Below are 14,218 nucleotides of genomic sequence, written 5' to 3'. Positions count from 1 at the left end.
ACAATCAAGAGACGCCTTCATGAATGGAAATACAGAGAGTTTAGGTTTAGACTTTGTCAGAAACATATAAAAGAGTGCTGGAAAAAAATCTTTAGACAGATGTCAGCAAGATTAGACTGTACCAGATTGACGAGAAGAGAAATGTATGGAGCGTGGTGAGAAAGTGCTATGGTATGGGTGTGTATAGTGGTCAGTGGAACCAGGTCAGCAGTTCTTACTCATTATGTCACTGCTGATAGAAGTGCCAGGGTGAATTCTGAAGTGTACTGGGCTGTACTCTGTGCTCAGATTCAGCCATGTTTTGCAAAACTGACTGAAAATTGCTTCACAGTGCTAATGGATAAAGACCCAACGCAAAGTAAAAGAAAGGACATATTGTTCAATGACCAAACCAATCATCTGAGCATGATTTCTAGTTACCGGTACTGTAGACTAAACTGAAGGCAGAGCATCTGACGAAAAGAAACTTATACCATTCGGTGATGATTCTAGACTTCATAAGGGTGATTCCAAATTATTTTCATCCAAGTATTAAAAACAATCATTATATTTAAAGCTTTACTATTTTGTCCATTTGGGCCTCTGAAAATAAACATAAAAACGTGTATAAAAATTCCTAAACATTTAATGCAAAATCCTTGATATAATCCTTGATAGTGGACTTCAGGAAGACCAGGAAACACTTGACCCCTGTTTCAATCCAGGGGGTCAGTGTTGACATTGTGGAGGACTATAAATACCTTGGAGTACACATTGACAATAAACTGGACTGGGCTAAAAACACCACAGCACTTTACAGGAAGGGCCAGAGTCGTCTCTATTTTTTGAGGCGGCTGAGGTCCTTCAACATCTGCCAGAAAATGCTGAGGATTTTCTATGAGTCTGTTGTGGCCAGTGCGATCCTCTATGCTGTTGCATGCTTGGGGAGCAGGCTGAGGGTAGCAGATGCCAACAGACTCAATAAACTAATCCGTAAGGCCAGTAATGTTGTGGGGATGGAGCTGGACTCCCTCAAGGTGGTGTCGGAGAGGCGGATGCTGTCCAAGATAAAGATAATGTTGGATAACACCTCCCACCCACTCCATGACATGCTGGTCAGTCACAGGAGCTCGTTCAGTGAGAGACTGAGATTACCGAAAAGCACCACTGAACGACACAGGAAATCTTTCCTGCCTGTGGCCATCTCCCTGTACAACGCATCCACTTAACACACTGGTTACTGCTACAACTACACATTTTTCTTTTCCAGCTATTTATTAATGAGTGACTTATATATATATATATATATATATATATATATATATATATATATATATATATATATATATATATATATATATATATATATATATATATATATTTATTGTACTATTCTTAGTTAGCGTATTGTCTGTCTTGTTAGTGTTGGTTTATGTTGGTTTATAATGGAGCACTGTAACAAAAAAATAATTTCCCCCCAGGGATCAATAAAGTATTCTGATTCTGATTCTGATTGTAAACCCAGCTGAATTAAAATTGTAAGTCTGCACAAACTGTACAGGGATGAAACTAGTTTACTAAAACTTGCCACAACAATTTATGGACCCAACTGTAAATTCATCTGGTAAGGGCATGTGGACATCTTTTCAGAAGTGTAATCCAGCCTTATTTTTTTTTAAAAAAAGAATTAATCATCAGTTTTTGCCTTATGAAAAAAGTTGATGTTGTTTTTTTTTCTCCTAAAATCTACATTATTTCATCACCTTTCCATGATTATGATTTACATTTTTAAGGAAATAGCCGCCTTTTTCTGTTGCCCTTGTCATTTTGTCATCAAAATTTAGTAATAAACATGTTTTGGACATGGGCCTGGTTGATGTATTTTATTGTTATTTAATTTTTAAATGTTATTAAAGTCTGGAAATGTAACCCAAACGTTTACAAAATTAATATGCGGATACAATATTTGTAACAGACACTGAGGTGATGAAATGTGGCTAACGTTTTGAAATGTGAGTAAATCTGTTGTAGCTGTAACTTATTCTGGGGAGGGAAATATTGAACAGTCGCCACATGAAACAGTGTGTATTCCGTTAATGGATACGACACACTGGCTATATCGTGTTTCACTTGTGTTTGCAGCAAGTGAAGCAAATACTGGTACACTGGAATCGTGAGCGAACAACCTAGCTTACTGCAAATGGAAGAAAACTGGCTGTTTGAGTGACAGCCGCAGCAGCCAATCGCAATTGGCTCGGGCGAAGCTCTTTAAAGCTTCTGCTAATAGCCTTTGTGTGAAGGCGGGGAGCCCTTCGCTCGGTTAGTCTGCTGATTAGCAACAAACAGAAGGTTACGAGTTTGAAAAATTGGACTATTTGACTACTAGAGCGGCGTTGTGGCGGCTGAAGGGGGGTGAACTATGTCGGGTGTCTGACTGGAGCTTGTTGGCTCGCTTTTGAAGGGGTCCGGCGGTGATTATTGCAACATTTTCGAGCTGGTCGGGGCGACCAGCCTCGCTTTTAGGTCGTCCAAGTCGCGATGCTGAGCTGATAGCTGCGTCATCATGTTGCTTCCGACTCGAGTTGGCGAAAAGAAATCACAAGTTAACGCCAGAGGTGAGGCTGCCCGCCGTCATCCACCCCCGGAGGCCACTCCCGACCTCTGAGACAGATGGAAGACGGACTGCCGGCGAGGGGTTGACGGTGAAGCCTGTTTACGCGGTCGTTGTGGTGACTTTACATCACTTGGCTTGGCGTTGTTGGCGCGATACTCTCCTGGGTTATTATCAACATTTGGAGGGATATTAAAAAAGAACCTGGTTGCCCGACAGTCGAAACCGAGAAATTGCTAAGAAATTTGACCAAACGTGTCCCAAGGAGGAAGTGTAACTATTGCATATTAGGGATGTTTGGATAGAGAGAAGTGATGCTCTCATTGACAGCAAGGATACAAAGCAGGGGCAGGGAAATGCGGCTGATTCCCGTCTGACTTTTCTTCTGCTTTTCAAGCCACAATGAGAGGCGCTAGTTATTGAGAATTTACTCTGTGGTGCACTACATTGTGTCAGACTTTTCAACTGCGTGTTTTCGTGCCTCTGTCGTCCTTTATCGCCTCATCCACGTGGACTTCGTTTCAGGTCGTTGGGTAAAGTTTCGTAAGAGGGCGATCCAGAAAGGTGGTGGTGGGGGTAGTCCTTCTGAGACTACAAAGTTGTATCTTTTTATTGGAAAATAAATCCTCATTTTTTTAAAGAAAAAATGGCTTGTGACTGTTCTCACACCAACGCCCAATACGAAAACGCAGAGACGTGTTGCCCGTCCAAGCCCTGGTCGGATGGAGATAGAAAGCAATCCCGGCAGAAGGAGTCAGCGGGGTGCTCGAGTGGGCGTGGGTCCACCGCACGGTGGTCCCCCAACTTTGAGGTGATAGACGGGCTGCTGTATCGAAAGAAACTGGAAAGGGGCTTCATCAACTACCGGGAGGTTTTGAATGAGGACCGAAGACATGAGGCAATCTCCACTTTCCACATAAGGCGACCGGGCCAACGCCACCTCTCACTGGAAGAGACGTACAAATGCGTGGCTGAAAACTACTGGTGGGAAGGTATGAACATCACTTTTGTCTTCTAAGTGTCTTGGTAAAGCATGCGAGTCATGTGTAGACTGCTACAAATGCATATTAATCTTATAACTGCCTACTAATGATGTTATCTATACACTAGCAGAGATTTAAGCATTCCAATTGTAAGTGTAGGGATACTTGAAACAGACTCGCATATGCACAAGTGGTTGAATCAGTCAAAGGTTGTGAGACTTATTCAGACATGAACAATAGGTGTTAATCACACCCCTTGCTGTTCTTTTTGGTGAGGCATTACCAAGTGTCGAGACAGTTGTGACACCTTTAAAACGATTAGCCCGATCCAGCCCAAAATCTTTCCTGTCTTTTGTTACCTCATGTTCTGATGTTTGAACAACTGCTTTCTTCACAGGGATGTACTTTGAGATCAGAGACTTTGTCCTCAGCTGTCCAGAGTGTCAGCACAACAAGAAATCGGAGGTGAGTGTACACTGGAGTTGATGAACTGACAGCAAACGCTATCCCGGAGCCTTGTTTCTTCTCATCAAACTTTAAGCGCCTCTTCATTTTTATGGAGACGGCCTTCTTTTTCGGCATCTCACACATTTTAATTCACACCTTCTAACTCATTCCCACTTACTCTCACGCTTGTCTCCTGGAAGTGCTTTCTCACACACACACACACACACACACACACACACACACACACACACACACACACACACACACACACACAGCATACTCCCATAATAAAGTATTTCGATCTGTCTTTTTCGTTTTTGTCTGTGCCTCGTAGGAGCCGGGTGGCAGAGGATGTGTCACAAAGACAGTAGTGTCACACAGCTCCGACATGCTGAGCAAGCTGAGGAGTCAGCGTGAGGCAGGCCTGTTCTGTGACATTACCCTGCGGACGAGCGGGCGTTCCTTCTTAGCGCACAGAGCCGTCCTGGCAGCCGTCAGTGATCACTTTCAGGAGATCTTCACGGAAATGGACTCGAGCATGAAGGCAGACATAGATCTCACAGGTAAGAGTGGACACCTGGGTGCCACATCTCTCTACTTGAGCTGTTTTTTTGGGTAGGTGGTTGAAGGCAGACCAAAATACCTTACCGAGCCTGATCCTTCTCCTCACATCAGTCACTCTGCCCCCACAGGTGTCAAAACTTCAGTGTGAATATTTCTGGTCTAAATGCCTGAAAAATTGTTTAGTTCAATTTAATTAATATAGCACCAGATCACAACAGCAGTCGCCTCAAGGCATTGTATACTTTAAGGTAAAAACCCTACAGTCACACAGAGAAAAAATCGGATGACGTTCTATGAGCAAGCACTTGGCGACAGTGGAAAGGAAAGACTCCCTTTTAACAAGATCGCTCTTGCGGAACTAGGTTAGAGAGGGCCTTGACTGGTTGGGGGTGAGCGTACAGTACACATTATATGTGTATTATATATGTTTAATCTATTCTCTTTACATAGAAAAGCACTTTTTGAAACAACCTCTGCCTTGCCCCTTTTGGATAGATAAAGTCCACTACTGTTTAAAAAAAAAAAAAAAAGAAAAAATTTTACTATATATAATCTAGAGATGGACCGATCCGATATAAGGTATCGATCCGATACTGACCTAAATTACTGGATCCGATATCGGAGAGAATTAAAAAAGGTAATCCGATCCATTAAATATCAAAAAAGCACCTCACAAAACTTGGGTCATGGCGTAACTCGGCTCATAATCTTAGCACATCGGAGCAAAATGCGTCACGTGATAGAGCGGCTGTGGCGTGCAAGACCTGTCGGCGGTCTGGTTGAGTATTTGTAGCCTCGCGACCAAACCGGCATTTCATCTCCGAGAAAGTTATCCCCGAGAGAAGTAAAGCAAGTGTGTAAGTTCATCTCTGAGTGTTTGTAAAGCATTCCAGTGTTAAGCTTAACAACCGATATATGGAGCCTCTTCTTGCTGCTACTTCAATGATGAAACTGATTAATGATCAGCTGATCGGCTTTTCTGTCGCGAGTCTGTCTCTCTTGTTTGTTTATCGTTAACTTCGCGCCAGAAAGAGGAAACCAGCAGCTGAACAACAGCAGCACATTTAAGCTTGATAAGCTGTTGTTACAATTTATTTAATATTACTTTCTAAACCAGGATCTTTTTCTACGTAGCTGACAGCTGGTAACTGTGCAGGGGCGGCTCTAGCAAAGTTTAGCCAATTGGGCCGATAGGGCATGAACGGGGAAAAGGGGGCACAAAGACATACTTTTCTTTCTTATTCTCATTTAAAATGTCTAGCTTTTAATAAATAATTATCTGAATCTTACGCCCAAAGTTTTAATCTGATGTAAAATGTATAGAAGTCCATTACTGTATATAGTAACTATTAAGTCTAATATACCTTAGTAAGCTATAGTACTTTTTCTTTTGGGAAGGTACCATCTGTGCAGTCTGCAGTTCTGTTGAAGAAAGATGTTGAATCTATTTAATTATTCTTGAAAAATAATTTATTTCTGTGCATTTTTTTTCACACTGCATCAAATTAAAGTTGATTACATTGATTAAGCATCATAAGGTGAGGGGTGGTTCCCTATTTTTATTTTTTTTATTTTTTTTTTTTTTATTTTTTATTTTTTTTTTGCTGGGAGTTTGGAACCCTGTTAGTTAGGTTGCTTACTCTTTAAAATACCAGAATTGGGAGGATAGACTAGGTTTAAGTTTATTAGATTGATCAGTTTTGCTGAACTATGAAATATTTTGGGTGCAGTGTATGTTTTGCATACAGGTATAAGAGAATAGCTTTAGTGTTTTATTTTTTTTAAACTTGAGTTTGAACTTATACAAAATGCAGCAAAATATTAAAAAAACAGTTTTATTTATTAAAAAACACACTATATCGGATTCATATTGGTATTGGCCGATATCCAAATTTATGATATCGGTATCGGACATAAAAAAAGTGGTATCGTGCCATCTCTAATATAAACGTATACAAAAATTCAAAAGCTACATGCTTGTATAAGATCAACTGTGATAAAATATTTGTCTAATTTAAGAGATTCCTGAATGTTGTTCCACCATTAAGAGACAAAACTTAAACTCGTGTTTCAAAGCTAATCATGTGAGCATAAGTAACAAGGTACTTTTGTTAAGGATGGCTTGGAGATAAAAGAGAAAACAGACTTGTTCCCTTTGAGTGTTAAGTTTTAGCCATTATACCACTTATTTCAAAATGATGGTTGCTGAAACTGTCCCCAGTAATACTTGAAAGGGAGAACTGTGAGCATGAAGGGGCTTGAGAGTATTGGCAGTTACATAACAGGAGCTGCATCCAAAAACAAATTTGTGGCACTTTCACTCCTCCTTCGTTCAGCAAATGATCAGGTTTATGGAGCACTAAGTATAATTAGGGTTTGGACTTAACTATTAAATAAATGAACAGGATAACTACCAATCTGAGACCGTTTTGACTGCAGCACAATGAATGATTTCCAAGAAAGGCTCTCAGAAAAGTGCGTGTTTGTCTGAACTCGTCACATCTCCCAGATTTTTGCCTCACTTTTGAATGCTGGCATTAAGAAATGGCGTAAATACTTCTAGCTTGTGATATGGTCGAGCTGCAGACTGTATATTTTGTTTCAATTTTAGGATAGCCCAACCCTTATTTCCATCATCCATAAATCTCCACATTACTAAATTAAATGTTTCTTTTTCCCTTTAAAACATCAGATAATGCTAAAAAATGTCCATTATAATTTGTGTGCTCTAGACAACTTTCCCATTGTTCATTTTTCCTCTTTTTTTACATGACTTATTGTCCAAAATCTAAAAGATTTTTTTATTCATTTTCATGAAAATTAATGCACCCATTTGAGAAGATTGTACCAGCAGACTTTTGCTCGCCAGTCATTATTTAGTAATCAGAACACTGACTGTCTTTCAAGCAAATGCTAAATACAATGTTGCAGCTCCAGTCAGTAATAAACTTAATAAACTGCAGTCAACATTGTCCCTTTATTGCCCTGTTGACAATAATTCCAGGTTAGAACAAACAGTAGAGTCATTTATACTTCTGAGTGATTTATTACACAGATTTTAATGAATACACATTTATTAAGAGACTGAATGCAAATAATGCGAACTCCTGACATTAGGTAAGAAAATTAACGTCTTATCATTGCTCAAACAATAGTGTGAAGGAAACTTAAGATGTAATCATATCATCCAGCTGATTCAGAGGTCTTTGTGATGACATTTGGCATTTTGTAAAGACGTAATCACTCTAAAAATTCAGACTTAGGCTACGTCCACACGTACCCGGGTATTTTTGAAAACGCAGATTTTTCTATGCGTTTCCACCTTTCGTCCACACGTAAACGGCGTTTTCGGTCACTGAAAACAGAGATTTTTAAAAACTCCGGCCAGGGTGGATATTTTGAAAACTCCGTTTTTGCATTTACGTGTGGACGAGAAAAACGGAGAAAACGCAGCGTCAAAGGTGTGCGCCTTTTTTGACGTCACACTGTGCGCCACGTTATTGTTTCGGTGAAATGAATTTCTACAATACTGTTAATTGTACTCTCTGCAGTGTTTAAATGCTTACATATACACACACAGTTACTGTCCCTCCACACATACCACGCGGTTCTGCTTCTATGCCCCAGCTTTGTTTACTTTTTCCCGCCGAGGTTTCTAGACTTCTGATTGGCCAACATTTCTACACGGTTAGGAATATATCGCCACCTGTTGCTTTGGCATGTTCCTAGCAGCGTTTTCCTTCATTCTGCATTTACGTGTGGACAGGATTATTTTTTTAAAAATGAAAACGGAAAATCTCCGTTTTCAAAAATACCCGTGTACGTGTGGACGTAGCCTTAGAGAATCTGGTCCTTAAAATGGGATTTGGCTGTTGTCTGTGTTATCGTTTACTTATCTTTGATGTGTGTTCTTACATGAGAGCAGAAGTGTCCATGATTAAAGGAGTTGTTAATTTGTCGTCTTGTTTCAACTGTCATGTTTACACTTTGCTCCCTCTTGGAGTGCTCTCCCTCTGATCTTCTGTTTACACCAAATTGCTTTCATCTCCCTCTTCTCACCCTCTGATTGACCAGTGATCTAATTAAAGGCTCCTTTTAACCCCCCAGGTTTCAGTGAGGACAGCCTTCTCTCTCTGCTGGATTTCTCCTATTCCTCCACTCTGTGTGTTCGCCGTGAGGATCTACCTGAAGTCATTGCCATGGCCCGCCACCTGGGCATGTGGCTTGCAGTGGAAGCCTGCTCTGCCCTCATTAAAGAGCAGGAACAGCAACTTCATCCAAACTCAGCCTATGCTGGTTCGTGCCGTGAGCGTCATCACCACCAGAGGGAAAGCAAAAGGAAAAGGGTTTTGGGATTAGAGAACAATGTGAACGCTGCCTTCAGTCTAACACTGGATGCATCAGACGAGTCTTTTGAAGGAAGTCCCAGCCGCAATTTACGCAGAATGCCAAAATCCCAAAACGGCCACCCTCTAAGTCCCTCACACAGGATGAAGCTCATGGACTTTAAATCGCCCTCTTCAAAAAAGGCCTCCACACCTCGAAATGCCACATCTACCCCACAGTCACAGAGTTACTCACCCGTATCCCCATCAAACACCCGTCTGCTCCGCTCCACTCCTGGAGCTGCCAAGCAGGTTCAGAGATTGCTGCCAATGTCGGAGACCTCTCAAAAAAACAAAAAATCTCATCCCATCTCCCAGCTTTCCTGCTCTTCTAGATTGAGACCTGGCATGGTGTGCAGCCCTGTGAGGGTTAAGCAGGAAGTTGAGGAGGTTGGCGAGGATGAAGAGGATTATGCCAGAGCACAGGAAAAGTACAAGTTGATGAATGTTCTGGGGTTACAAAGGACTTCTCTCCTCCCCAGACCAGAAGATCTTATTGGCTGGAGACAAAAGAAGCGACTAAGAAAGCTGAAGGCCAACAACTATTCACTCACCAAGCGCCGGAAACCCCGTTCACCGTCCCCAGGACTATCATATGGGGATGTGACTCTGGCGTTTCCCCTCTGCAACCCTGTTAACACTCACCTCCTCCATAAGCCTGCGAAGACCAAACCTGCTGCAGCAGCTAGCACAGAGAAGATTACAGCTAAGAGGCCAAAAACCACTCGGAAGCGTGTTCCTCCCAGTGACAGGAGCATGCGAAGTAAAGGGGTGTTACCTGACATGTTCCAGCCTATATCCAGGGTTGCCTTTGGGGGGAGGCAACTGAGACAATCCGTAAGGAAGGGTGACGGTTCCCACCTTCATTCTCAGCAGCCTCTGCGACGTGGCTCGAATAAAAAGCTAGTCAGAAACAAAGTCAGGATCAAATCAGAACCAGCTGAATACGCTCTCTCAGGTCTCCGATTTTCATCAAACAATTACTGCGGCCACACACCCCACAAATCTTTACCTTCACAGAAGATACAGGCTAGAAATAAGGTCACTGTTGAGACAGTCAGAACACTGCGATACAACAGCAGCCGTCCTGCAGCAAAGGCTAAACTCAGACGGGGCTCCACGAAGGAGGCGAAGAAGGTGAGGTGTAATGCCAGAGAAGAGGGAAGAAAGGTGGGAAGCCAGGGGCTAAGAGGGACCATGGACACTAGACCAAAAGTGAAGGAAAATAAACCTGATGGGCTCCAGTTTTCAGAGCAAGCACCTCCACCGTCCATCTACGACCACCCTCTTTATAAAGTCATCAAAGAGGAACCAGCAGAACCTGTGCCAGTTGGAGCTTTCCCTGATCCTCCCTCACCAGACCTGGGTAAACGCCAGAGCAAGCCCCCCATCAAGTTACTGGACTCTGGCTTTCTGTTTAGCTTCTGCCGGCCAGCAGGGGGGCCCATGTCCGGACTGAAGAAAGAGGAGGAGAGTGTTGATATCTGCTTAACACGCTCTGTGTCACAAGTTGGAGAGAAATTTGAAGCAGAAGAGTTACCCCACAGGACTCTGAGAGCCAGAGGGCCACCCATCCTGCCGGTGGTGAAGAGGGAGAGAGAGGAGAGGAAAGTGACCCAAGTTAAGGGCCGTAGACCCAGGCCCAACCCTCGAAACACTTTACCTCTAGCCAGGTGTGCTAGGTCAAAACCTGCAGGGACCATGCCAAAGGTAAAAAAAAAAACAAAAAAAAACTAAGTAGCAAACTATAGTGACGATTATGATCTCATGCTTGCTTTTATATCTAATTTTATAACTGTACAGTCTTTGTTTGATGCATCGCCTGTGGCGCCTAATCTTTTAAAAGCATTTAATCATTTCTATCTAAAAATGTGAATAAAACTCATTAACTAATAATTTTATTTTATTTTTCTCTAGCAACAAGGTAAGCTCCTCGCTCTGAGCAGTAGGAGCTGTGCCATGCTGGATGCTGTACGTCGGGCACGACTAAAGCAGCTCAGAGGGCCTCGTAGTCAGGCCCCTAAAGTTCCCAAAGCAGCCCACGCCTGTCTGCAGTGCTCAGCCTCCTACAAGGATTGTGATGCCCTAATTATGCATCGCCTTAGGCACATCGAGGGCAAGCACTGGCCATGTCTGGTAAGCACCAAGGAATTCAAATATTAGTTTTTCTGACAACATCATGTTTTAGTACCTGCTCGGCTCACTTAGAACCGCAGATGAGCAGATACTAAAAGAAAAAGTACCGGGTACTATAACCCAATGGGAAAACACCGAAAACCGTGGCGAACCATGCCAAGTCGATCCGAGTTGGTACTAACAGAAAAGGGGCTTTAGTGACCTTTCACTGCATCTTTGGGACAGTACTACCTTGTGTCTAAGATCTTTTTCTCCTGCTGCTCTGCTCAGGGTGTTAGAAAGCATTGAGGTGATACTTTTTCATGTGGCATTTAGACAAAAACACAAGGTCTGTTACTTCTAGCTTTCTTTCTAATAGGCCAAGCACAGCCTTTATTTTTAAACTTGCACTGGTGGCGACTTTGGTCAGAAGATGTAGCGAAGTTTGAGAGACCAGAAGTGTTGTTCTTAAAAACCTTACAACAAACATGAAACCATTCTGTCTGGATGAAACAGGGCTTCATATTAGTTTACTTGACCTCATTTTAGTTTTAATTGCAAACGAAAAGAAAAATGGATGACTTTATATAGGCTGACAGTAATTTTAGCACCAAATATGCCCATGATGAGAAATTAAATGGTTGGTCAACAGTTTTCTACAGTTTTTGGTTTGAACAGCGTTTTCTTGAACTATAAGGTGAGTCAAAAAGAATCAAAGTAATGGACATGTTCACAAGTGCTCAGTTAGGCCTTTACACTAGTACCTACTCAGGTCTGTTCGGCACAGCTCAACACAGCTTTCAGGGTTTTCCATTGGGTCACAGTACCTTCCCTTTTTTTTTTTTTTTTAGTACATACTCCTCAGGGGTTCCAAGTGATTCGAGGCTATCCAAAATGTGACATCAACAGAGAGCATGCCATGGCTGGCCAGTGCCGTTACTCAATGAGTCATGATAGCATCTCTTTGCAAAAATCAAAACCACCATTTTTCAAACACAGCAACGAGGGAGAGAGCTGCTCAAAGAACAACACTGTGGTCCCAGAGTCTGACAAAAACCCACAGACCGAGCAGCAGCTATACCATTGCCTCGAAGTCCTCTTTTGTTGTGGTGTTCGTGTTGCGTACAAATGACATCACAGGACTTTTGACTGGGTTGATTTAACGATGGTACTTGATTGTAATTGAAACTGAGTCAAGTTGAGGCGAGTCTAACTCATCCCATACTTCTGAAAGCATGTCTGGAGAAACTGTAGCCGCTGCTGTAATCCTACAAACACGTGAAACTTACAATTCTCCTCTTTATAACAGCGCATGTTTCGATTGTTACCAGTGAACGGCTGCGGAATAAAGGCACTTTGAAGTTGGATCATTCTTTTTGTAGCTCAGAGCTATTTCTTAAATTTGGTGGAAGTGTTATCTAGTCACCAGCAATGCGCACATAAACGTATCAAAAAGGCAGTGGCCACAATGACTCAGTTGCCATAGGTGTAGTTCTTGTCTAACAAAGTCTTTCCTGCTTTTTGGGTGGCATTGAGGCACTTGGGAGTTTTGTTAAATTGCAGCATCGCAGCTCTTTTCCAGTTATTTCTTTGTTATTAACACTTTCTGTTCCCCTCTGCTGCAGCTCTGCAGTAAGACGTTCTTTCGACTAAGGAATGTACGGAATCACATCCGCACCCATGACCCCAAGTTGTATAAATGCCGGAGTTGCATTGCTGCTGGTTCATGAGGAAGCTGGAGGACCTGCTCATGCACTGAGACTAAGGTGAGTGGAAGCGACGCCTTAGAAAACTGAGCTACACATCAGTCAGTCATCTTTCATAGTGCTGCCTGATGTGATTGATGAGTGGGGAAGATGAATGTTTAGTTGTCCTTTGCTCTTCACACTGCTCGCGGAGGGGGGGGCTATCAATATCCTTACAGTTCAGTATGATCATCTGCTCAATACCTGCATTGATTTTTCTTCAGTGTCTCGTCTGTTTCTTAACACTCGTGTTTATTTTCCAGGATGATGGCTGTCTGTGTCTCAACGCCAGGGAACAGGCCAGAGTCACATGATCGATCTGCAGCGTGTACATAATGCATCCACCACACACAAGCACAACGGCCTGTGGAAAGGCATAATTACTCGAGCTTCTAATCATTGCCGTTGCCAATGATTGCTAATGTTATTTAAATAACCAAACCAAGGTTGCTGTTCCTGTTTGCTTTTCCGTACATACAGAAGTTTAAACTTGAACATTACACTCAGGGGGCGGGGAATGTGATGCCACGTTATAAAGTGATTTAACATCACTTTTGTGTACAATATTGAAATATAAAGTGATTGTTATAACTATTACTTCTACTTAATGTCATCTTTATTTTTCTATGTATAGATTACATTTGGAGTGCACTTATATCATATCTTATGTTGTAAACCTAAGAAGTAGTACTGAAATCGATGGTTTGGAGTTCAGAGCGGGAATACTTGAAGTGGTGCAAGTGCTGAAGGGAATACTTGAAGGTGGAGGTGGGATTTAGGAGTGAGCCTTTCCTTGAGGTGTTTCAGTGGGTCTTTTGTCTTTTGGTGTGAAAACTTTTAAATGACTTCACTAGTCTTTCCCTCCTTTTGTATTGATCTGCTAATCTTCACCTAGTCCCGGAGCCTGTGGTTTGACCCGAGGGTGGGGGGTGCTGGGTGTGGTGAAACCGCTGCATGTGTATTTCCAGGCCATTTGTAGTCTCCTCCCCCACCCCACACACACACCCGTCCCTTCATCTTTTCTAAGGCTGCCACTTTAAAAAAAAAAAAGAAAAAAAAAAAAAAGAAAAGGGAAAGTGTCTCGTTTTTAATGTGAATTTCTGAACTAGTAATCAACACAACTGTCATTACAGATGTTTTATTGATTGTTTCTTCCACTTAAATCCAAGCTAAGATGCTCATCTTGTTCTACTTCAAATTCTACTGAGTAAATGCAATGTGTGCACATACAGAGATGTCTATGTTTCACAGATTGATTTTAGAAATAAATGAGCTGTCTCGCTATCTGTAAAGACTGAATAAATTTTTGCCTTTTGTATCCTTTTATTCCAATTTAAGTATATATATATCTGATATAATACGCTTTTGTAAGTGCAAATGGTGACAAAA

The 14,218-nt window shown here is 42.0% G+C and overlaps 1 protein-coding gene across 1 annotated transcript; it reads left to right on the top strand.

Annotated features, from left to right (window-relative positions):
• The first annotated feature begins 2,277 nt into the window (after nt 1–2,277).
• LOC146556689 (uncharacterized) lies at nt 2,278–14,132 on the top strand. The gene is made up of 7 exons (XM_085249509.1): nt 2,278–3,582; nt 3,971–4,038; nt 4,355–4,583; nt 8,692–10,679; nt 10,887–11,105; nt 12,710–12,850; nt 13,093–14,132. The coding sequence occupies exons 1-6, from the start codon at nt 3,237–3,239 to the stop codon at nt 12,812–12,814; spliced, it is 2,955 nt and encodes a 984-aa protein (XP_085105635.1). The 5' UTR covers nt 2,278–3,236; the 3' UTR covers nt 12,815–12,850; nt 13,093–14,132.
• The last annotated feature ends 86 nt before the right edge of the window (nt 14,133–14,218 follow it).

The sequence above is a fragment of the Mchenga conophoros genome, linkage group LG16 (genome assembly GCF_057382185.1).
Source record: "Mchenga conophoros isolate Kocher_MC1m ecotype Shallow Benthic linkage group LG16, M_conophoros_male_GT1.1, whole genome shotgun sequence".
Lineage (NCBI taxonomy): Eukaryota > Metazoa > Chordata > Actinopteri > Cichliformes > Cichlidae > Mchenga > Mchenga conophoros.
Note: the sequence above shows the minus strand (reverse complement) of the source record. Positions and strands in the feature narration are given on the sequence as shown.